General features: G+C 36.2%; 1 protein-coding gene across 9 annotated transcripts in view; it reads left to right on the top strand.

Moving 5' to 3' along the window:
* RBPJ (recombination signal binding protein for immunoglobulin kappa J region) overlaps positions 1-26,221 on the top strand; it is a 206,402-nt gene that overhangs the window by 163,895 nt on the left and 16,286 nt on the right. For 7 of the 9 annotated variants that reach the window (XM_053922094.2, XM_053922093.1, XM_024573903.3 and 4 more), the window contains 4 exons: positions 1,695-1,733; positions 13,432-13,527; positions 19,512-19,677; positions 25,242-25,416. In XM_053922094.2, the coding sequence (XP_053778069.2) occupies positions 1,695-1,733; positions 13,432-13,527; positions 19,512-19,677; positions 25,242-25,416 (476 nt within the window). Of the gene's footprint in view, positions 1-1,694; positions 1,734-4,191; positions 4,362-13,431; positions 13,528-13,611; positions 13,779-19,511; positions 19,678-25,241; positions 25,417-26,221 lie in introns of those variants that run through there. The other 2 variants (XM_024573906.3, XM_053922095.2) reach the window with 2 other exon arrangements.

Here is a 26,221-nt window from a genome sequence, read left to right as displayed (position 1 = left end):
TAAACGTTTGCTGCCTCAATTCATGGTGGGAGTGTTTTAGCAAAAGCAAGCCTCAAAGTAGCCCAGGTACAATGCAGGCCTGATTCCCCACAGGAAAACCTATCTGTGGGCATGGGTCCTTTGTACTGGACTTCGCTCCCCACTAGCCTTCCTGAGTGGGAGCTGGGCCCACACCACACAGAATGGTCTCTTATAATTTATCTTCGTTAACATAATACTTAATTCCTTTATTTAGTTATTTTGGCTTAACCAGTTATAACTAAAAAAACAGTAATATGGTTCACCTTTGAATAGCATGGGGATTTGGGGTGCCGACCTCCTGCATAGTCAAAAACCCAAGTATAAACTTTCGACTCCCCAAATCTTCACTAATACCTAATGTGGACTGGACAACTTACCTATAACATAAATAGCTGATTAACACATATTTTGTACGTTATATATGCATGTGTAGTCTGAGACTAAAGTAAGCTAGAAAAAAGAAAATGTTACTAAGAAAACTGTAAAAGAGGAAATACATTTACAGTATTTATTGAAAAAAATCTATTAAGTTCAAACCCATGTTGTTCAAGGGCCAGCTATAATTACTAACATTTATTGAGAGTTCCTGCATTCCAAGTACTATTATATGTGTTTTGTGTGTAATAATCAACATTTAATTCCTTCAACAACCCCTGAGGTAGTGCAGTCATGGCCCTTTTGCAGAGGTAGAAGCAGAGGTCTAGAGAGTCAAATGACTTCAAGGTTATACAGCAAGTAAATACCAAATCATAGATTTGAACTCAGCTAGTCTTACTCTAGAGCAGGTGGCAAACAAAGGCCCTCCACCTTGTTTTATCTGTCTTGGCACCTTGTTTCCACCAGGCGGCAGCGCTGAGCTCCCAACTGAAATGTTAAGGAGTAGTTACACTTGTACAGTCCTAAAATTCCATTCAGCCCTTTGAAGGCAACTGTGAGGCTGATGTGGGCCCCCCTGGTAAAAATGAGTTTGACACCTCTGCTCTAGAGCCTTTCTCTTAACCTCCATGCTGTATTCTAATTCCAGCCTAAATTGTGGTTTCTTATCCTTGTTTTTGCTTTTGTCTTTGCGCTTTGCCAACCTGTTGAAATGCTTCTGTGTTAGTCCACTTAGCTCATTTCTTTATGAAGGGGAGCATACTATAAGCTAGTTAGGTAATCAGCATGTGGATTTAAATCTCAACTCTGCCTGCCATTTATTTACTTTGTGACATTGGGGAAATTGCTTTCTACATCTTTAAAATGGGCCAATATGATCAAAGAGGATACTGTACAAAAAATGTATAGGTTATTGCTGGCACATGATAAACACTTGTGAGCTGTATATCTTGGGCTGTGAGGATTGTTCTGGGTGCTGTAGATTGTGTGAGACGTGGGTCTTTGGGTAGGGTTTTTTTCAGAGTATCTCTGTAGGGTACCCCAAGTCCTCATCTAATCAGTGTGCTCCCTGCCCAGAGCCTACAGTAAGGCCTGCTTAGAATGTGTTGTTTTTGTTCAGGAACCATTTTTGTGTTTTGCTATTTCTGGGTATAGAGGTTTGTTTATTAGAGGATTTCTCTTTACACTGGTCAGTAGGGTTGAAGTATATGTTACAAAGGAGATTTCATGGTTTCTAAAAACCTTTTTATGGAATCTGTCATACAGCCTATTTAATTATTTTTCTTATTTTTTTCCAGAAAATTTGGTGAGCGGCCTCCACCTAAACGACTTACTAGGTAAGCATTCTATTGGTCAGCCTTTCACCCAAACTTTTCATAAAAGTGTTAGGTCCTGTCATTTTTAGAGGTTATTAAGGTACCAGTATCTAGGTTATAAGCTTATTCCCATCCTTCTTAACCCACACTTCCCCCTTCTGAACTCACCCCCCTCATAAAAATAACATGATAAGAGGATATATTTCAAAACGGAAATGAAACCTTTGGATAATTAATTTTGTGTAATATAGTTAATATAACAAGGGCAATAATTTTAAAATAGTTTCCTATATCTGGCTATATTTAGCCAGTCACCGTTTGTTGATTATAAGCAGGACTTGAAAGATATTTAATAAATGTTTTTAGAAAATAATTTTATAGAAAACACAAATTTTTATACATTTGCATGAGTCTGTAAATATACTGTGTTTTACATAAATTAATTTTATAATACTTTAATTACAAACATTAAATTTAAAAGTATTTATCTTGAAAATGATTTAAAAAATTTCTAACAGTCAGCAGTTGTAAAATAAAAAGGAAGACATCTGCTTCCACCATTTCAGTCGTAGAGTTAATACTAAGCCTGCGTTGTTAGTATCTTTCAAGAAATTGTAGGCATATATAAGCCTTCTTTTTTTTTTTTTTTAAGTCTGACATTTTACTTGACCATTGCTCTCTACCACTTCTACCTCATTCTCTACATTGTCTTCACATTGCTTTTATTTAATTTTCACACTAACGGCCATTTGGGTAATTGCTACATTACTGCTTTATTAAAAAGCTGTTGCACTCAAAGAATGATGGGGACATGCCAGAAGGATTCAAAGGGGGCCAGCTTGAGGAGGCTTCCTTTTAGCCAAATCATGGGCGCACTTAGATCATCAAAATAAATAATGATAGTAATGGATTAGAATCCATGTAGTAAAATGGCAGTTTAAAATTCTACACTGGGTTAAAAAGTGATGCAATGAACGGAGCAGAGGAGATAGCTTTTCCTTATAGAAGAAGTCCGCCTAATAAATGTAAAAGGAGTGATGGGACTAGGAAATCACACTTTGGTAACCATTACAATGCTAATTGTTTCAGGCAAAAAATCATCAGTGAATGCTTAAACTATTGGTTTAAAAATCTGTTGGGAAACAAGATATTTACATAGTATCTAAGCATGTCCTCACAAAGTATTTATTAATTAAAAGTGAAAAATAGTAGCATGACAATGAAGAAACCTGGCAAACACCACCTTAATTAAATGATCTAAGTTAATACCACCAGTGGCGGACAAATAAATGTTATGTGCATCCTGAGAAGGACACAATATTACTTCTGTGGTGTTCTTGCAAAAAATATGTAAGGAAAATGTAAACATAAGGAAACATCAGACAGAGGTAAATGAGGGGCATTCTATAAAATAAATGGCACTTACTCTTCAAAATTTTTAAGATCGTGATAAACAAAGACCAAGGAACACCAGATTAAAGAAGATCAACAAGACACAACAACTATATTCAACTAAATCCTGCACCAGGGAAAAAATTTTCTTTTGATCTAAAGCTGAAGTCAACAAACATTTTCCGTAACAAGCCAGATGACAAAGAGGTTACGCTTTTTGAGCCATACCAAGTCTGTTGTGACTTATCAACTCTTTTCTTATATCCCCAAATTAGCTATAGAAAACATGTAAATGAATGGCATGTCTGTTCCAGCTCAACTTTAGAAAAACTGGTAGCCATCCTGATTTGGCTTGGGGGCAGTAGTTTCTCCACACTACTCCCATTACTCCCAATAAAGGACAATAGTGGGATGATGGCAACATGTGAATAAAATCCTATAGATACAAATAGTGTGTCAGTGGTAATTGCATTGTGATTAAAGTATTTTGTTTTGGATAAAGGGATTTTATGTCCCTTTTTTAAAATGGTTTAAAAACATAGTATGCAAAATGGTAAAATGTTAACATTTGAGGAGTCTGGGAAAAGGGGGACTCTTTGAACTACTTTTTCAACTTTTCTATGAGTCTGTAATTACCTCGATATATATATGGTTTTTTAAATTCTTTTTTAAAGAGTCATTACATAAATATTCCAGACGAAGTAGGCTGGGAAAATTTAACTTGTCTCACAGGTTCATGTAAATATATTTTCAGTTGCTTATTTTTATACAATATATCTTAAAGAAATTCTAAGTGGAATTGCTTAATTCACTTATATAGGCAATTTAAAATTTAATTGATAAATATTTTTATTTCATTACCAGCTGCAGTAGGTTGGAATGACTCCTAATAACAAAGTACATTTTGATGAATAAGTCAGTTACTTGAATGGATACCTGTGTAAAAATAGTAATCAATACAGTGATAATAAATATAAGGAAAAATTCCTTTCCTTAAATATATACAATAATATAGTTAGGTCCTGTCTACTTTATCATGATTATCCATTTACCCTTTAAGCAATTATCCCTGTTTGGAAAATTTTAGTAGCTTTTAGGACTTCTGCTTCTGGCCAAGATGGTGTAACAGGGACTGGAATTACTCTCCAGCCTGAAAGAACTAAAAACCTGGACAAAATATATGAAACAGCAGTTTTCAAGATATTGGACGGCAGGCACGAAAGGACAGTGATCCTTGAGAGACAGGAGGCAAATGAGGTGAGCCCTACAATTGCTCCAGCTTAGTGCCTGGAGAGAGTTCCAGGACATGATGTAGGGACGGGGAATCCAGGTGGAGCCTAGTGAGCACCCTTAGTTGAGGAGGTGGAGCTGGGAATCTAGGGAGGCCAAGGTGGCTAGAATTTCCAGGGTAGAGAACTGGAGAGGAAAGTGCTGTGCAGAGTTCCAGACATCTGCAGAGGGTTCCCTCTACGCAGCTGAATATTGACCAGCATGTGTGTGTGAGGAAACTACCCAAGGGTGGGGGGGAACCAACCTAAAGAATTCCTAAAGCTCACTCAGTACTATAAACTGTGCCTATTCCCAATAGCCAGTGTGGAAACATCTTAAAATTCACAGGGCATTGACTAGAGTACACAGAAGGGTTTGCTTCAGTAGTGGTGCGAAATGAGGCCTAGACTAAATGTTGCTCTGGTCACTCAGCGACCTCAAAGCAAGATTGAAAGGATCAAACTCTTTCCAAGTAACTTAACTGTGTACCAGAAAAATGCTCAAGAATAGAAAAGTATTCAGCACTCAAAAAAGTAAAATTTATTGAGTCTTTTGTTTACGAGAGAGAAACATCAATTTGTTGTTCCACTTATTTATGCATTCATTGGTTGCTTCTTGTATTTGCCATGACCAGGGATTGAACCCACTACCTTGGCATATTGGGACAATGCTCTAATCAACTGAGCTACCCTGCCAGGGCTGTTTAGTCTTAATATTTAATCAAAACATACCAGTGTTACAAAGAAGCAGGAAAACATCCATGGAGTACAACTTTATTTCTAAAACAGGCAGTGCGTCAGATTTGGCCTACAGGTTTTAATTGTACGTCCCTGGACTAGAGGAGAGATTGAACAAGCTAAATAGAGAACATGGAAGATAAAAAAAGGAAGATCTAAATTAAAATTTTAGAAAAGGAAACCACTGTATTACAGATGAAGAGATACACTTTTGGGATTAATTGCAGGTGTACACTGCTGACTAAGGGGTTGGTCACCCTGAAGACAACCATAGAAACTATCCAAAATGAAAAAAAAAGTCTGAAGAAAAAAGATCCTTAGTGAGTTGTGGTGTATGTTCAAGTGGACTATAGTATACATTTAATTAAAGTCATGGAAAGGGAGAGGTTATGACTAAAAGAATATGTGAAGAAATAATGGCTGAAATTTTTCTGAATTAATAAACTCTAAAACCACAGTTTCAAGAAACTCAGTGAGCCCCAAGTACAAACTATGGAAGCACATCATAATCCAGAAAATGTTAAAAGCAACAAAGATGAAAGTTAAATTATATACAGAGGAACAAAGATAAAGATGATGGGATTTTTCACCTGAAACTTTGCTGGGTTGAAAGAAGACAGTGGAGCAAGAGCGTTAAAGTACCCAAGGGAAAAATGATAGTAACCTAGGATTCTATACCTATAAGAGGCAATATTAAGATCTTTTTAGACCAAAAAAAAAAAAACCCTGAAAAAGTATTAATCACAAATAGGCATGAGCTGCAAGAAACATTAAAGAACTCCTTTAAGTAGGAAGATCCTACCAGACAGAAATCTGATTCTGAACAAATTACTATAAAAAATGAGAAAGATGGTATCATTGCAGGTTGTACACATAGTTAAAAGATAACAAGCAAATATTATGAATAATTTTCTGCCAGTAAATTCAACTTTTGAAGAAATGTACAAATTCCTTGAAACCAGCCAACTACTAAAGTTTACTCAAAAAGAAATTGATAACCTGAATAGCCCTATAGCAAAAAAAAATTGAATTTGTAATTCTGTATCTTCCCACAAAGAAAAGTATAGGCTCAGGTGATTTCATTGTTCAGTCCTACCAGACATTTAAGAAATAAATCCTGCCAGTTCTATACATGCCCTTCCAGAAAATTGGAGAGCAGGACATACTTCCCAGTTCATTCTTTGAGGACAGCATCGCCATGTTATTAAAAGCAAAGACATTATGAAAAAACAGAACTACAGACCAATATTCCTTATGAACATAGAAGCAAAAGGTCTTAAATTTACAAAATGAATCCAACAGTATGTAGAAGGGATACTATACTATGACCTGAGTGAGATTTATTTCAGAAATGGAAATCAGTAAATGTGGTTCAATACATTAACAGAACAAAAATCAAAAAGGAAAATCATGTGGTCATCTCAAGGGATTTAGAAGAAAACTTGTGATATTCATTCTTGATGAGAATTCTGATCAAACTAAGAATAGAAGGGAATTTCCTTATTTTCATAAAGTGTAACTGAATATATTACATTTAACACCATACTTAATTGTGAAAGACTGAATCTTTCCCCTCAAGATCAGGAACAGTGCAAGGTGTTTGCTGTCACTACTTCATTTAGCACTGTGCTCGCGTTCTAAACAGGACAAGAAGGCCAGAAAAAGAAATGAAAGGCATCCAGATTGGAAAGAAAGAAGTAAAACTATTTACAAATATCATGATCATCTATATAGAAGATCTATGGAATCTTCAAAAAAGCTACTAGAACTGATAAGTGATTTCAGCAAGGTTGTAGGATATCCATGATCAACCTACAAAATATACAAAAAGTTAATTGTATTTTTTACACTAGCCATGAACAGTGAGGAATTGAAATTGAAAAACAGTACCATTTACAATAGCATCAAAAAAGAAAAATCTGACATAGATGTACAAAAACTGTACACCGAAAACTACCAAAAATTGCTGAGGGAACTTGAAGTCCTAAATAAATGTTCCTCAGGCAGAAGACTCAATATTGTTTAAAGGCCATTTCTTCACAAAATCATCTATAAATTCAGCATATTTCAATCAAATCCCAGTGGGCTTTTTTGTAGCACCTTGATAAGCTTGTTTTAAAGTCTGTATAGCGATGCAAATGACCTGGACTACCCAGAACTTTGAAAAAGAGCAGCACAAACTCACACTTACCTGATTTAAAAACTCAGTATAAAACTATAGTAATAAGTGGTGGTACTGATGTAAAGGTAGCCAAGAAGATCACAGAGTAGTGGTGGGCAGTGATCCGTGAGATACATGTTTTTTAGTCAATGTTCCAAGGTATTTTAGTTAGATAAGGGTTTTTAACAAAGGGTGTGGAACAAAGGGATAGCTCTCTAATGCTGCTACTTGAATACGCATACACAAAATAACTATGATCCATACCTAGAACCATATCCAGAAATTAGCTCAGAATAGGCCTAAATGTAAAACCTTAAATGATACAACTTTTAGAAAAAAACATAGGAGAAGATCTTTGTGACTTTGGGTTAGGCAAAAATGTCTTAGATATAATACCAAAAGCACTATCAGTGGAAGGGAGAAATTGATTTTCTTAATCAAAATTAGGAATAGAGCATTCATATTCAGGTTATTAAAGGAACTCTCAGAGTTAATAATAAGGAAATAACTCATTTTCAAAATTAGTAAAATAGCTTATTTCCATAATTAACTTTTAAAATAATAGAACACAAGTGATGGTGACAGTCCTTAAGAGTCTGATTATTTGGGAGGGAGAATAGAAACCATGAAGAGTCTACCAGAACTTAAAAGGGTTTGCTCATGGCTGTGTGACAGGCTGTGAAGCAGTTTGCCTGTACATTTACTTTTCAACAACTATGGGAGATCCTTTCTTTTCACAGAGAGGGAGTGAAAGGAGATTTTCTGGCACTCCCCTGGGAACATGGCCTGCACTGTTGATGGGCCTTGGTCACGATCAGATGTAGAAGGCTAGTCTGGCGGCCTTGGTGTTCATTAGTATTGTAAGGGACTTTGTTGACACTATCTCCGGATTATCATTTTCAAAACTGGCACTTGGGAAACAAACAGCCTCCTTGGGAGGAAAACGTGGAGATCCTGGCCTGGTCTAATAGTTGGGGAAATACTGCATACAGATGTTCCTCTCTGGAAGATTTAAGACTGCATGGCCCTGCAGTGAAAGAGTTGGTTTCACTTTATGTGATCTAGTTTCTCCAAAGCCTCTTAGAGTGGGGCACTCTCCTTTGCAAAACGTAACTGTTGTTCCACTCAGTTTGACAAGTGCTGTCTGAGATAGTGTAAAAGACTTAACTGCCGGAATCTGACAGAAATAGGGCAGCTCCATGAGGGTTTGGGCGATGTGGGGGAGAAGGATGGGGCAGTGTCTGGGTGCTGCTTGGCCCCTCTGAAGCAGAAGTGAGAAGAGTCTACCTGACCCTTCTGAACTCTTCAACTGTTCCCGAATCCAGTTTTTCAGGAAGAGCTTTTTTTTTTGTTTTTTAGAAAACAACTAGTAAATGCCAATCATTTGATACACTTAATTGATTAAAAAATTCAGGGTATCATTATTCATTCTATTTTGCAACTTTTAAAATCTTTTCATTTTTTTATTGCCTATGCGGGGATCAGCAAAAGTTTTCTGTAAGGAGCCAAACACTACATATTTTAGGCTTTGAGGTCCACATACTGTTCTCCAGTGCAAAGATTTCTTTTCTTTTTTACAACTCTTTAAAAAACGATTGCTGGCATGGTTTGCTGACCCCTGGCCTGTAGTAGTGTTTCTCAAACTCTGCAGCTCTAAAATATTTGCAGGTGACGTGTGTGTAATTAGTATGGAAAGACTTGATGAAACAAAAAAAGGTTTCTTTACTAGAAGACAGTTTTATTTGGATTTCACAAGTGACAAAAATCCAGTTTGAGAAGTTTAGGGACTCAACCTGGTGGTAAGGGTGACTGTCTGGTCCACTTTGTAGGCCATGCTGTCTTTTAGAGTAATTGTGGCTGGCTGTGGTTAGCTCCCAACAGTGGTGAGATTGAAACACTATTCTGTTTCGTTGAAAAGCACAGGTGCTAGCCTTCCATGGGCTTTACTATTTAATTGTGTTTCTCTAGAGTAGACTCTTTTTTTATGGCTCCTTAAGTTGCAGAAATAAATTACGAACCTAAATTGCCAGAGAACATAATTGTTTGATAATCTATTGAGAAGGCACTTGTTTTTTTCTTTTCTGTTGAATGAAGCTATTTGACAAATTACTGTTACAGGACAGTTATTATTAATGATTATCTTAAAGTTCTAGTTGCTTTTTTGGGACTTTGTACTATAAATATGAAGGGAAAAGACAGGAAACTGGAGCCTGTTATCTTACATTCATCGTAAATACCCTGAGATTTGAAATAATTTGTCATGATCATAATTGTGGACATTTATTTCCAGTACAGGCAGCTAGCACAGTAACCAGTGCCTGGGATATAACAGAATCTCAGTAAACCTTTAATGGAAAGTTGGATAAATGTTTAGCTTACCTTATGAGCTTGCCAAAGTCATACCTTGCAAATCAGGTGAGATTCCTGATCATACCTCCAGGTTCTTTTCAAATTTGCTCTTAGACTTTAGTGGAAGTTCCCTGTTCCTTCTCCCATGCCCTTCCTAAGAAAATAATAATAGGTAGAGACTTCTGACACTTGGTATTTGTGTCTTTGGTATTTCGTAGCCTTTGGTATTTGTCAGTTTGTGGGGGCTCACTTACCTTAAATTACTTTTTCAGTATTTAAGGTATTGGGTTTGCCAAAAAGTCTGTTACAGGGTTGTTTTTTTTTCCTCTTAGAACAAAAACCACATATTTTCACCAGTAACTTTGTTGATTTGGATATTTTGAGTATGTTGGCTATTCCTCACTATTGGCTTCTAGTGAGCAGAGGCCAAGGTTGCTGCTAGACATATTCCTATGCATAACACAGCCCCACAGCAAAGAATTATTTGACCAAAATGTCAATAGTATCGAGAAACTTTGCAAACCACTTTTGACATGTTTGATCAGTCACAGCACTTTCTTTATACACTGCACAAATCTTTTTTTGTGTTTCAGTTGATTTTTTACCTTTCTTGAAATACTAAAGCATAATATACCGAAAATGTTGCATATTTTCTTCCATCTTCAGTATTAAAATGCCTACACAAAAATTCAACAATTTTGATGTCCTTTTTTTTAAATGCACGCTGATATGATAGCTGTCACAATACAATCCAACAAAATTATTTTGAATTAAGCCAAAGCCAACTAAGCACTACTAGAACTATTATACAGAAAACGTAACAGACTTTTTGACCAACCCAGTATTACTGGTTTTTTTTTTTAATAGGTGAGAAAACTCAGGCTTAGTAAATAACAAGAATTAAGATTCAGATCCCTGTCTGCAAGTACATCGCAGCTTTTCTTTTTTAAATTTATTTCATTGATTATGCTATTACAGTTGTCCCAATCTTTCCCCTTCTTCCCCCTCCACCCAGCACCCCCCACTCCCTCTGGCAATCCCTACACCATTGTTCGTGTACATGGGTCATGCATAAATATACGTTCTTTAGCTACTCCCTTTCCTACACTGTACTTTACAGCCCCATGGCTATTCTGTAACCACCTATTTGTACTTCCTAATCCCCTTACCTCTTCACCCATTCCTCCACCCAATGGCAACCAATCAAAACACTCTTTGTATCCCTGATTCTGTCTCCTCTTCTTGCGTGCCTAGTTTTTAGGTTTAGTTGTTGATAGATACGTATTTATTGCCATTTTATTGTTCATAGTTCTGTTCAAGTTCTGTGCTAGGGACTGAACATCTGTGCCAGGTTTGTCAAGATAATGGCCACCTCCTGGCTTTTCTTTTGTGTTCTTATTCATCCTGAACTCTGTATTTAGTCACCAGACTAAGCAACACTTCAACTCCTTGTCATTGTTACCCTTTCCAGCTGCACCTTTTGTCCAGTACCCAACAGGTTCAAGAGTATGCTCCATCTGTTCCCACCTTTGGAGTCGTAGTGAGAACTGGCACCCTTATTTATGGATTTCAACATTAGCTAGTCCTTTGATACTGACATTCAGTTGTTTTACTTTCCATAATCAGTTTCTTCATGCCTTAGAGGGCATTTCCAAATGGACATTGCAGTGGCCTCTCTGATTTTATAAATAACTTGTAAGGCTTCCTGTTAGCTGGCATTTTGTTAGACTTCTTACCATCAGTGACTTTGACCTCTGCAGCATCTCACCTTTTGATTGTTCCCCTCTTTCTTTCCAGATTGTCTCCTTCCAGCTCATCTAATAAACAGCCTCAGTTCTGCCCTCACCAGTTGTTCTCTATTCATTCTGTCCACTTTGTTCTTGACTCTCCTGCCACTGCATTTTCTTCCTGGAAGATTTCCCGCACTTCTGTGGCTTCACTTGCCAACTCTATACCAGTGAACCCCACTTTTGCAACCCAGACTTCTCTCTGGAACTACAGGTGGTTATTTTCAACAACATACAGAATACTTCCAGCATGGACATTTGTCAGACAAAAGCTGTTAATACATACCCACTTCTCCCAAAACAAAAGATACAAAGAGTTAAGTCTTTTCTGTCTTCTCTACTATCTTCTATTGCCTCTTTCTTAGTGTCCTCGCCTTTTTTCAGGTTTGTCTTGTCTTTCTGCTCTCTAATCTTTTCTCTGTTCCTCTAATCCTTTCTCTGTTCCACCACTAGAATTAACTTACTAAAAAAGAAAATTGATTGTTTTAAAAGCCTCAAGATCTCTTACTGGTTTATGTGTATATTGAAAATCTAAGTTTCATGCTTTATGACCCAATGATTCCACTTCTGAGTATTTATCTGAAGAAACCTGAACCACTAATTCAAAAGAGTACATGCATTCCTATGTTCATTGCAGCGTTATTACAATAACCAAGATTTGGAAGCAGCCCAAGTGCCTGTCAGTAGATGAGTGGATTAAAAAAGCTGTGTTACATTTACACAATGGAATACCCAGCCATAAAAAGAAGGAACTCTTATCTTTTGCGGCAGCATGGATGAACCCAGAGAGTATTATGCTAAGTGAAATAAGCCAGTCAGAGAAAGACAAATACCGTATATTTCACTTATATGTGGAATCTAATGAACAAAACAAACTAACAAGCAAAGTAGAAACAGAATCATAGCTGTCAGAGGGGAGAAGGGTTCTGGGCTGGGTGAAAAAGATGAAAGGATTAAGAGGGAAAAAACATAAATCATCTCATTTAATCCCCTCAACCAGGTTGTGTTAGATCTGGCGTTATCTTCTGTTGGTATCAGATACAGAAACTGAGGCTGGAGGAGGTTAGATGAGGTTAATTTTGCCCCAAGGCACTTAGTTTCTCTAAATGCTACAAGTAGAGAATTACCCACATTTAATAACTTAGTACAGTTGTGTAGCTATCCTCATACGTTTATCTTATTTGTGATATAAATAAAAGAGCATTTAACTTATGTTTCATGATGATTGTCTTTGAAACAGCTTTGCTTTACTTTTGCAATGTGTGAAACACCTCCAGAATTGGGATTCATTCTGCTGATTCAGAATTGTAAAATTTGATCTGTGTAGACCTTGTGTTCTTAATACTCTAGTATTGCTTAGCAAAATAGTTGGGTGAGTAAATATATATAACACATTAAAGTTTTCATATAACTTAGATGTAATAGATAGTTGGAGTACTTTGTACATGAAAGAATTAATATTGTATGTTTTTCCAACATTTAATTACATAATTGTGTGTTTTTATGTAAATGATAACCCTTTCTTAGTCCTTATGTAAAGTTGTTATTTTAAGAAAATATAATAAATTTGGATGACTTAATCATTTCTTATGGCTTTGTATTCAATGAAAAACCACTCATTCTAATAGCTGGGGAAGGGGGGCTGGTGGTGGTAGGGAAGTAAATCATTAAGTACAAAGTGTTGCATATCATTAATTTTATAAACAGCTTAAAAGCCAAATGAGCAGTGTACATAGTGAATCTAGATGTTATAATTGTGGTTTAATTCAGTTACATCGTAAATTCCAGAAACGAGGGACAGTTTCTTCTTTTAGAGAACTAAGTATAGAGTTGAAGATGGGCAGTATTTATTGCCCTGTTGTATAATATTCTTTGAATTTAGTTCATGGGTTTGTTTTTGCCTTACTATTTTCATTTTTAGATTTGCTTGTTTAAAAAATACTCATAAATATTTTTCTCATCACAGAGCATAGTGATATTCTAAACATCACCCTTGTAATAGTAATATTTATGTTCTATTTTAGGGAAGCTATGCGAAATTATTTAAAAGAACGAGGGGATCAAACAGTACTTATTCTTCATGCAAAAGTTGCACAGAAGTCATATGGAAATGAAAAAAGGTAAGATTATTATTTTTTCTGGTGGATAATTTATTGTAGCTGTCACATGAATTTGCAAATGATGTGTTAATATGCAGTAAGGGGTTGGTTTCTCTTGGGTTATTTGCAGGTACAAAATGAGAAAGGGGATTTGTCTCTTGAAGGAAAAACAGTGAATTGTGGCAGATTTAGTAAAGATCATCTGGCTGAAAACCTGATACCAGAAAATGTAATAATCTATATAATTTTTCTTTTGGGCTGCATGATGTTCTGTAAGTATTTCTGTGATATATTAGCTTGTTCAAAAAGTAGCTTTCCTTTTGGTGGAAAATGTAGCTTTATAAACAGATGTGACCCAAAAGTAAAGGAACCCTGAGTTGAACTGTGGAGTGATTGCAAAGGAAAGCGCTCACAGCCCTCTCCACTTTGATTGGCCTAGTGCCTCTTCATATTAAGAAAGAACAGAAAAGCATAGTTAGTACCCCATGTGAATGTGGTACTCCAGAAATGACTTATAAATAAGACTGACCAAAATTAGATTATAACACAGGATCTTTATGATTAGTATTTGTCACAGTATCTTTAAATTTCTGCATTTTGGTATATAATCATAGACTTTGGTTGTTTATTTTTCTGCTTGGTTCCCAGAATTTTCTTGTTAATAATCTCTAGTCTTTGTCTTTCTGACAGCATTTTTGTGTTAAGCATTCCATGGACAAAAAGGCTTGCTTGTGGGGGAAGATGAAAGATTTTTTGGATTGGCTAGGAAGGCACCAAACTAAAGTGGGAAGAGGAAAGAAAACTCAGGTTTGGGTTTTGGGTTGAAAGGAATGGGTGGAATCTTAGTATTTGTGAGATAAAGGAAATCTTAGCATATGTCAGAGGAGTGAAATATAAGTATATAATTAAATTAGTTTACACACTAGAAGAAAATTAAGAAGTCTCTTAAAGTTCTCTAAATCTGAGCTGAAAAGAAGATGAAGCTATATAACAATAATTCTGTCCTCAGAGAGAATGAGCAAGTAAAAATAGAATTTAGGGCTTGTATTGTCAGGTGTTCTTTTTACCTATATTCAAGCTTACTAAATTTCTGATTATCTTACTTTACTAGTAGAGCTTAATCATCTCATTTAGAGTTAAATATTGGAAGAAGTTGGTATCTACAGTTTTGGACAGAAACCAAATCAAGATAGTGGCCCCTCTTTCCATGGAGTTGATTCTCTAAATTCTGTGTGTGTATATACATATCTTTTTAAATAATGAAACTGAATAAAGTATGCCTAGCTGATCATCTGTTTTTTGTTTTGTTTTGTTTTGTTTTCCAAAGCAAAACAGAACAAGGCAACACCTTCATTGCTTGAGATGTCTCAAATTAGGCAGGCCTTGTACCTCATAGTGAATCTGAAGAAACAGTTTTCTAGTCATGAATGAGGCATTGTTTTGGAAATGCCTTTACAAATGTTTTTAATCCTGAGAATAATCTTGTAAATAGGGATCTTATAATCCCCATTCTATGTGTCAGGAAACTGAAAATCAGAGACTTTATGTATGCCCGGGTTCACTTTAATTAGAAATCGATATAGCCAGCATTAGAACTCCTGGTCTATAATTCCAAATTTCTTACTCTTCTTATTGCCCTGATCTTCATAGCCTTCTATTTTGTGTTTGAGAGTTGGTTATCTACAGAAGGGCTTGAGGATGAGGAGGTTAAGATGCCTAAAGAATACAAACTTTGTAAGTAAACTTAACTTTGCCTAGGATTATTCCTATTACCATTGCTGAGTGATACTGGGCTGGATCGAACGGAAATGGCCTTAGACATGTGTTTATTATATTGCTGCCAATTGGGGTAGTACCGATTTTCTTTCTCTGGGTTTTTGAAGATGCATTTTAGTACAATTGGATTCATTTATTAACTCAGTTATTCTTTATTTCTGATGACCTGTTAGGTGCCAGGCACTATGCAAAAGGATCTCCACTGGGAATTTTTTAAGTTATGATGTCATTTAATACTATGATTCATAGTATTTTCTGATTCATAGAAGAGAAGAGCTACTCAAAAAAATCACATCTAAGTCCAGATGAGGTTCCTGTTTGTTAGTCACTGCTAAAAGTATTTTAGAGTGGACATGTATTAGTTTTACAATAGTAAAACTTTTGTGCCTGATAACAAAATTTGTTTGCTTAGCACATCCAGTATCCCATTTATATTAGTGGTTAGTTTTACCTTTTAATTAAAGAAAGTCTTCTCAGGCTAAAAAATAAACTTTCAAAAAGATTATTTTTGTCTAGAGGAAGTTTTCTATTAAAAAAATGGGAATACCATTTAACGTTAACATTCTTTCAACTTCGTCAAGGGAAGTGATTCAGCAGTAATGAAGGTGATGGCCACACTGTTCAGAGAGACAACAGTAAAGCCCTTTAGATAATTAGACTGATTCTGAAGTCATACTGAGCCTGTGCTTTAATCGAGGTAACTGTGGTGTGGGGTACAGACAGTGTCTCGTTTTTCATTTTGTTTTGTTTTGCTTTTAAACGGAATAATCATCAAAGGGTAATAATTCTGCAAAGGTAGTCAGATAGTGTATATGATGTGCTTGGATTTCATCTAACCTAACTCATTTTATATATTGGGCCGAATAAAAAGACTTCTTTGAAGCTGTAAGGTATTTTTCAGGTCTCATCTTTGAGGGAAAAGTTTTTGAATTATTCTCTGAAAATAAAGACCGATTAAACTGGGAAATGAGTAAAATCATAAATGTGTGCATATCGCCGCCAAGTGGCAGATAAAAACATTGTCACAGTTGCTTAAATATAGCTACTGGGAAAGATTAGAAAATAAAGTCACACTGTTTCAAAGGATATCCTTTTATAGCAACTGTTAAACTCTGTAAGCTGGTCTCTTGATGGTCAAACTTTTCACTCACCGAGTGGTGCATATTAACAACCTGTTCAAATCCAAAAAATCTTCTATTTCACACCTTATAAATGTGTGTTTTAATTTTTACTGTTAATTAGGGGGTCTTTTTTTCCTTTTCCTATCTCTACTCCTTTAATTTCCTTTCTTTTGTGTGTAGTCTTTCTCTTCTTTTGTACACATACTTATCTTCTATTTTATTATATTACTACTAAAGTCTGAGGAAATGAAAACTTGATCTGCTGTTTTTAGGGGGGATAGCAATATTAGCATGCTTAAAATATTTTTAAATGACTCAACACGTTATAGAACTAAGATTTTATTGGATTTGCTGATTTTTGCATCACAGGGTTTTTTTTTAATAGTTACAGAATTGATTAAGAAAAACAAGACTAGGTCAGTAGCTCAGCAGCAGGTGGGGAGTCTTTTTTGTTTGCTTATTCCATGATTGTAAAAATACTTTCAGTAAAGAACCTTGACCAGTGTTCTGAGTGGTAAAAAATTTCTTGCCTCCTGTGTAATGTTATTGCTGTTACTTTTGCGACACTTTTATCATAGTACTTTTGAGAGAACTAGCATTACCCAGTCTTTTATAGTTTTTGCCTCTTTATATTTTCCAGATGTGAAAAAAGTACTTTTTTTGAAAATGTGTTGAGATTTGACTACTGTATTTGGTACACGGTACCATAGCATAGCTTTTTGAAATTTATAGCTGGTGTATCAGTTTACTAAGAAGTCTTAATATCAGTGTACAATATAATACTAATTAACAGACAGGTTTCCAAAATTGATACCTTCTCAACCTCCAGGGAGTATGCCAGCTAGGTATGTGAGTCTGTGCCATGGTAAGCATTGAGTAGCTGTCAGCCTTAGAGGCCAGAAAGATCCCTGCTGTAGACTTGAGTCCAGCCAACTGAAGAAGTAACCCACTGCCTCACTGTGACCCCTGTGACCTGGGCGCAGTGAGAGTGTGCAGGCTTGAAAGCTGTTCTGATGGTTTAGATACATATGAGAGGATTCCCAGGGCTCTGTCCTTACTCAGCTTGACCCCTTCTGGCCTGCTTGGTCTACTTTCCCCTTCTGGCTTCATCTGTTGTTCTCCCTTCCTCCTCTCTATTCCCGTCCCCTCGTCTATTGTTTCCCCACCGTTCATTGTATCCTCCCTACTTTAGAGCCTTTGCACTTGCTCTTCTCTCTGCTGCCACACTCTCAGATGCCCATGGCTGCAGGTTGTGACTCAAGGCCACCTTCCTGCAGAAGCCTTCCCTGGCCTCTGGGTCTTCAACGTTGAAGTGCCCCCTTCCCTTCTTTCTGTCTTTCTTTCCTTTCGTTCTTTTTTTTTTTCTTCTTTCTTCTCAGTACTTACCACCAGCTAACAGACTAGATACATTATTTTACTCATTTATCTTTTTTTTAAATTGTCTCTCTTTTTTTTAACCACTATATTTCCAGTGCCTGGTACAGACTAGGGATGTAATAAATAATTGGGTGGATTAATAATATCATATACACCTGGCTCACTTCTTGTAAATTTTATGTAGATTGCCTCTAAAGTAATCTTTAAAAGTTAAGCAAAAAGTAGATGCCATCGTGTATTTTGGTTGATTTCGGTCAGTATTGTAGTAGGCACTGAGAGGGAATCACGCAAGCACTACTGGTAGGTATGGTAGGAAGGCCCGAGCACCAAGTCCAGTGTGAGGTGTCAGTGTACACGTGAGCACATATGCACGTTTGGTTCTTCGCTAAGTCAGCACGTTGTTGGCTTGCAAAACGTTAAAAAGCATAAATTAGTGGCCAAGTTTCAAAATTAGGAATTATATAAAAATTTGACTTCAGGCATCTACTGAACAATTGAAGGATGTGACCACCACTGTAGGTCCACATACCTGGAGGTCAGCAGTGTGAGTGGGTGTGTACTCACAGGCTTGCCATTCCCTATTGTTCTCTTATCATCAAAGCCACACACCAGTGGCTAAGTATCATTGTATTTAAGCTCTTGTTTTTCTTACAGTGGGTTTAAAGAATTAAGAAAAATTTTCCTATATTCATAACTATACAAAAAGTGGAAATTATGAGGTGTGTGGCTTAAGAAAGAAAGGAGAGGGAACCTTTTTCTTTGGGTAATTAAAGGATATTCTTATTTATTGTACACCTGGTTCACCATTTATATATTCACTTGGCTACTATTCGAGTAGGTATTTGAGCTTTTAGGCCCCTTGATGAGACATTGCATAAACGTTTTAAAGTAGATATAAGTCAGCATGTTTAATCGAGCAAAAGCAAATTATAACCTACCTAAGGACTGGATTGATGGTCTGAATTACGTAAAATATAGGGCTTGAGCTAGACTTTGAAATAGATATTTTTTAATTGCTAAAGAGAAGATTATAAGGAAATTATTCTAGGTGGGAAGAATTTGTGGGGGCAGGTTTTTGCAACTAGCAAAATAAAGCTATTGGTAGTTTATGAGTTGAAAGGACACAGTGTATTAGTTTTTTCAGTCATCCACATGCATCAGGTGTTGAGAGTATAAGATATATAAAGCATAGTAATCAATAATCATCCACTGTGCTCTTAATTTTACCTAGTTTTACTGCTGTTTTGAAAGTTTCTACTTTGGGCATTAGTCAAATTCTGTTTTCTAGGTTGATTATCAAATAAAGTTAAGTGTAATGTAACACTAATGTCATTAATTAATACTACATCAGTTTGAGTAGACTTTAGTGATTGCAGATTCTGTGGTGGGGTATCATGGTTTGTGATATATCAGTGTACATTGGATTTGCTGGCCTCCACTACTTCAGAATTCTGTGCTGTTTTGGAAATTTTAAAGAGCGATTCCCTGCTCTAAAAAAGTATCTAGTCTAACTGAATGCATAGCTCCAATAGAGATGAACCTTAATTGAACAGAAGTAGTCACATTGGACATCTTGGTTTCTGTGCCCTTGGTCTGCTTATTTGCATTATAAAAGGCTTCATTAGGAGCTAACTTAGGGCAGTTCAATATGATTTTGTATTCTTATGTTCAAGACAAGGAAATGCTTTTTTGAATCTTATTGCATTGTTTTTGTTTTAATTGATGTTCCAGGTTTTTTTGCCCACCTCCTTGTGTGTATCTTATGGGCAGTGGATGGAAGAAAAAAAAAGAACAAATGGAACGGGATGGTTGTTCTGAACAAGAGTCTCAACCGTGTGCATTTATTGGAATAGGAAATAGTGACCAAGAAATGCAGCAGCTGAACTTGGAAGGAAAGGTAAATGCAGGCTCTGTTGATTTCCTCATAAAGGGCACCATAGTACCACCATGTAGTTTTCTTCCTTGCATTTGTGGTGATTTTTTTTCCTCTCCTATGGCTATTGGTAGCAATTTTTTGAATACATAAATCAGAACCAGAAATAAACTTCTCAGATAGCGTTGGTCTAGTCATGGTTTGTGGAGCTAAAGCTGTTGGCATCTCACAGTGGCACACAGGAAGCCTCCTCCTGCTCGCTGGCAGTTTTGACAGGCTGTGAATCAGGTTTCCATTGGAAGTAACAAGTTGAGGAGGCTAATCGCTCATCTCACAAGAGTGTGATGCTCAAATGATGATAAATACATAGTTCAACAATATTTTACTCTCTTAATCTTGGTCTGATGCTAGAAGCAAAGTGATACAGATATATTCTTAGAAGCTTTTACCTGGGTTATAAAGATCCTGAATGTTTTACCTCGCCTCTGTGTGGAGTAGAAGTATGCTATAGGCCAGCACAGCCACAACTAACTTTACTCAAAACTTTTAGGGTTTTTCTTTGATTAATTTTCTAGGGAATGGAATTTATGAATTAGTTTTACTAAGTGTGTTTTATAAATTTAGAAAGCATTTATTTCAATCTGTTTGAATAACCTTTGTTATTCAAAAAGTTCTTTATCAACTTAACATTTAATATTTGTTTTCCCTTGATATTAAAATTTGAGAAATGATTAGTTCTGATCTCAGTGACCACGTGAATGTCTTTTAGAATAGTGTATACAAAGCCATTTTCCATTCAGGACGTCCTTGTTGAATGTCTGTGTTACAGTTGACACTGGGGATGAGATTGGAGGGCAGTATTGAGGGTAATGAGCTAGGGGACCTGTACCTTAATTTCAGTCATTTTACAGCTAGTGAGCACTAAGAAGCCTTAATACCAACCTTTTTCAAGGGTTTTTGTTTTTTTTTTAAGATTTTATTTGTTCATTTCTAGAGAGGGGGAGAGGGAGGGAGAAATAGAGGGAGAGAAGCATTGATATGTGGTTGCCTCTTTGGCGCCCCCAACCAGGGACCTGGCCCACAACCCAGGCATGTGCCCTGACTGGGAATCGAACCAGCAACCTTTCAGTTTGTAGGTTGGCACTCAACCCACTGAGACACACCAGCCAGGGCAAATTTGAGTATCTTCATGTCATTTATATCTTCATAATTTTTGTCAGTAAGACTTGTCAACTATGTATTTAAAATTAGGTTTACGATAAAACTTATTACAACAATGGTTGTTTCATCTTAAAATAGAGTAGTAAAAAGTATTTGTAAATTATGACCCTTGAGCCAAAGTGAAGGATATATTTAAGTGGTAGATTGATCTAACAGTCCTTAGCCATGTCTTAACTATTTCCTCTTATATAGAAAGTTTCAGAGTGCTGTATCTGCAAGTTGTGTCTCAACACTTGGTATTATGAATGGTTAATTGGATTAGATAAATAGGTATTGAGCAGCCAGGGATTCTAGTGACCAGTGTATATAACTAACAGTTAGTTATATACATTCTAATATACTAACCTATTTACGTTCTAACCAATGAATTGGTATACATTCTAACCAATTTAACCAATTCCCACTTTAACCAATTCCAGCTTTCAGCAATTTTAAGAGAAATAATACCAAAAAGCACCCCCACTTGTCTTTCCTCACGGCTTAGTATATCTTGCTTCAACTTCTACCATTATATCTTTTCCCTAAGTCCTAGAAATTCACAGAAGAGGAAAAGAGTACCTGAGAGCTCAAGCATTAGTAGTAGTATTTTAAAAACCTATTAAGGTAGCACAATGCCTATAAGCCAAAGTTATATGCTTCATTTAGCTTGAATGAAAAATGCTACTAGAGAAGTAAGACTTCATGAGATTCAGCAGATGGCATTCCAGACAAAGAACATAATCATGTGCTTAGGGCATAAAGGCATAAGAACATTGTATGTTTGGGCCCAGGGAGGAAAAATGGCCCGAGCAGTGGGATGCTGAGCTTCAGAAAAAAGACACATGATTTCTGTCTGTCTCACGTAACCTCCATTCATTTAAGGTAATAATACTGTTTTGTTTCAACAGTCTATTCATTGAATGGTACGATTTGTCATTATTGAAAAAGAAGGAATATTTTACACTATTGGGTATTTGTATTCATTTTGTATTCATTACAATAAAGCTCTGGTATATGTAGCCTTTATTTATTTATTTTTAAAGATTTTGTTTATTTATTTTTAGAAAGAGGGGAAGAGAAAGCAAAAGAGGGAGAGCAGATTCACTGTCTGGTTGCCTCTCGTGTGCACCCCCCCCCCCCCCGGGACCTGGCCAGCAGCCCAGGCAGGTGCCCCAACCGGGAATCGAACCGGCTACCCTTTGGTTCGCAGGCCTGCGCTCAGTGCACTGAGCCACACCAGCCAGGGCTATAGCCTTTATTTTTAAAAAGGTCATGACATTTGACCATATTTTAGATCTGAGAGTTTATTTAGTGATGTTATTAATTTGTTAAATATTCATTGCCTTAATTTCACATCTTGCATAGCTTGAGCTAGGTACGCTATACAACATGTACAAGAAATTACTTAACCTAATTAGCACACTTGCGTTTCTCCTAATTTTAAAAATTATATTCCCCTATACCTCTCAGTAGCTTTGTTTTGTCTCTATAATTCAAATTTTACAATTTAAGTATTTCCACACATCTGGTTTCTTGGGGTTCCCCCCCACCCCCCATTTCAGGGCAGATATTTGAGTCATTTTTAATTAAGTTAAACTGTTCATTATTTATAAAATAGTTTATTATGTGCCCTTTTCTAGAATTTTGTTAGCTATAAATTTAGCCTTTTCGTATGATGGAACAAATGTAACTTTTGTTTTTATTTACTCACTTTCTTAAAGCCATAGTACTTTTTGAGTCAGTGACTTCTTTTTTCTCTTATAACTAGTTTGTAGTCAGTAGCCTTATATTTCTTTTCATAATAGTAGTTCTAATAAAATTATCTCAGGTATGATTTTTTGTGTGCGTATGGATTCAAACTGCTTACTTTGGTAATTAGGGATATATTTCCTTTCTTTCCCAGGAGACACATGTCTGTTTGCTTTTTCGAAACAAAATGAAAGCCTTTGTGTGTAGGTCCAGCCATCTCTACTCTTCTTTCTTTTCCTGTTTGCCAGTCTGGCTTATCATTTTTGCTCAGTTTCATTATTTTCTCTTTTCTGATACTGATCATGTCTGTTAAGGTTAACACTCAAATTAATGATCTTAACATTAAACATTTTCCCATTAGAATGTAATTGCCTTCATTTAAATACATATTTCATTTTTGTACCCTGTGACTGCTTTAGTATGTTGATGCCTATTTTCCGAGGCCTTGTCCTATACTGCAGAACAATTCTGTAGTCTAGGCATAACTTGACCATCAGTGCTTTTTACCATCTCTACCCATGACTGCTGTCACAACGCCTGTGAACGCTTGGAGACCGTCGGGTGAAAGGATCTGTGTGCATGCCCAGTACTCTTGCTTTTATTTATTTTTTATTACTGTGATTAGCTTTATCTTAATTTTGTCTTCTGCAGAACAAAGTCTCTCAAAACTTTTACCACACTTTTCGATTTATGAAAACTTAATTGAACATAAAATAGTCAAGCTGGCATCTAAATTTTCTTACATAACTTTGCTATTGAGAAATAAAAGGAACTATGGCATTATTTTTGTTCTGCTACTAAAATTGCCTGTGAGTAAAATTTAAAGATTAAAAAGCGTATTAGCTTATTTCTTAAATGAGTGCCATTTGCCCGGCTTTTTAAAAGACACACAGAGTAGTCAAAGCACCTTGTTTAGCCTAATTTTAAAGTAGAGCATTATTCTTTGAAAAATATTATCTTTGATAATACCTGAAAAATAATTCAGGTATTTTAAATACTTAAGCTGGGTTTGAGCATCTTTTATCCAGTCTGGGGAAGGAGATTAATAATTTACTCCCCTAATTCACAGAGATTGAGGGAAGACGAAGGATCTTAGAATTCTCATGTATGCTTGAAATAATAGCATTTTCAAGTGTTTTCACTGTTTTGCAAGTGCTATAACTGTTTAATACTGTATTTTTAATTACCAGAGTTTATTTTCTGGTAAACTGACATAATATCCTGCTATGTTTAGTTTTTTTAGTATCTTTTTTTTGAAGATTTTATTTATTTATTTTTAGAGAGTGGTGAAGCAAAGGAGAGAAAGAGGGAGAACAACATCAATGTGTGGTTGCCTCTTGTGCTCCCCCTACTGGAGACCTGGCCTGCAACCCAGGCATTTGCCCTGACTAGGAATCGAACTAGCGACCCTTTGGTTCGCAGGCCCATGCTCAATCCATTGAGCTATATCAGCCAGGGCCAGTATCTTTAAATTCAGTTCTTTATTGATATAATATGAATTATCCCACTGTGCAAAGTTAACAATTTTTAAAGAAGAGTCCTTTAAAATATACTCATAAGCCCCTTCTGGTGTAAGATAACTTATAATCATCCAGTTACTACTGACATTCTTTTCCTCAGTCTTGTATATAGGTGGGTTAATCCAGTGTTCACACTGTATGTACTGTTTCGGGAAGGACCACTGCTAAAATTTTTTGCATAATTTCACTGAATTTTGATAGTCTTATTTATATGTCTCTATAGAGAGACGGTCATAGATTGTTTTAGCTATAAAATTCTATTTTAAAAATTACCACTAATATTGATAATTCTGTGATATATATGTATAAGGGGGAAATGAAATTATCTTCTGGAAAGGGCCCCTTGTGGTATAGTCTTCCCCCGCTGGCTGAGTGTTCTAGAACCCATCTGTATCAGTGTACCAGCTGGTGGTGTTGTGAGAGGCTGCGTTTGGCTTCAGTAGATTTTTTGTTTGTTTGTTTTTTGAAGACTCTTTCAGTGCGTTTGCCTGTTTCATGATGGGTGATTTACAAGTGCACCTGCCCACACAGCACTGAGTGTTCAGCAGTTTTTGACCTCCCTGTTTACCTAGTCTCACCCTGAGTGACTTTTTTTGTTTCCGGGGATGAAAAAGTCCTCAAAGGGAAACGTTTTGCCGATGTGAAAGAGGTAAAACAAAAAAATGGCAGAAGCACTAAAAGGCATCCGAATTGACTAGTTCAAAAACTTGTGAGCAGTGGGGAAAACATATCAGTAGGTGTATTGCCTCAAATGGAGAGTATTTTGAAGGTGACTGAAGTTTAAACATGTGAGAATAAATACACACTTTTTTATAAATAAATTCTGGTTTTTGGGGGGGGTCGCCCCTCATAGAGTTGTATAAACTAAGTCTTTTTTTAAAAAGGTTTTTAGAAAGGGTAAAATGGTTCACCGTGGTAGTGTTTTATAGACTTAATTAGGGAGACTGTACTTTGTCTTCAGAGATTAATTTCAGTAATTTTTATAGTTGGTTTTATTCACCTTCTCATTGAAATTTTTGCATTTGAGCCTGATCAAACCTAGCCATGGCCATAGAGTTAGTTGTAGGTACATAACCAACAAGGTTTTGGTGCTATTATATCTTTCCTTTTCTTTCACAGAACTATTGCACAGCCAAAACATTGTACATATCTGATTCGGACAAGAGAAAGCATTTCATGTTGTCTGTAAAGATGTTCTATGGCAACAGTGATGACATTGGTGTGTTCCTCAGCAAGCGGATAAAAGTCATCTCCAAACCTTCCAAAAAGAAGCAGTCATTGAAAAATGCTGACTGTATGTATATTTCAGTTTTCTTTATTGTCCCCAATTCCCACCATGAATTAAGATAAATTTAACTATTTTTAAGTTAAAAATTGCTTTTTGATAGCCAATTCTTTCTTTACTAATATTCTGTGGTCGTCACTTTATCTGAAAAATATCCCATTCATTAATTACTGCTGCTTTATTGTCTTTTTTTAAAATTGAAAATGGACAGATAATACCAGGTGTGGGAAGTGGTTCAAGTAGCATTGGTTCCTCACTGCTCCCCAGAGGCATTTAGAAACATAGGAGGGTTTTTTTTTTTTCTCTTTTTGTTGTCACAGTGATTGGAGGGAGTGATGTTAAGCATTGGGTGTCTTGTGCCAAAATAGTCCCCATTCCACAAAAATTGCTTTACTGAGAATGTCAAAAGCACTGCTCTGAGAAACACTTGTTATGTATCAAATGGGCTTTGGAAGGCAATCCTGAGAACATACACAAAATTTTTAGCATGGTTGCTGTGGCAGAGACTGCTGCCTTATCAGCAAATTTGTAGATTCTCAAAGACAAATGCTGTTTGAATTAAACATTTCAAACCGCCCTCCCAACCTGTTTTTCTTTTTCTATTTCAACTTTTTATTATGGAAACTTTCAAACTTAGTAAAGGGGAGGAAGTAGGGTCGGGTGACCATCCACCGGCTGGAATATTTTAATGCATATCTCAGGCATTCTGTCCTTTCAACTACCGTTTCTGCAGTAGTGACTTTCCAACAAATTTCTTTTTCAACGTCGTTACACAGTAACAGAGTTGACAGTTCTTTGATGCCATCTGAAAGCT

This window comes from Desmodus rotundus, chromosome 4 (genome assembly GCF_022682495.2).
Source record: "Desmodus rotundus isolate HL8 chromosome 4, HLdesRot8A.1, whole genome shotgun sequence".
Taxonomy (NCBI): Eukaryota; Metazoa; Chordata; class Mammalia; order Chiroptera; family Phyllostomidae; genus Desmodus; species Desmodus rotundus.
The sequence above is the reverse complement of the archived record's forward strand: the minus strand, read 5'-3'. Positions and strand labels throughout refer to the sequence as shown.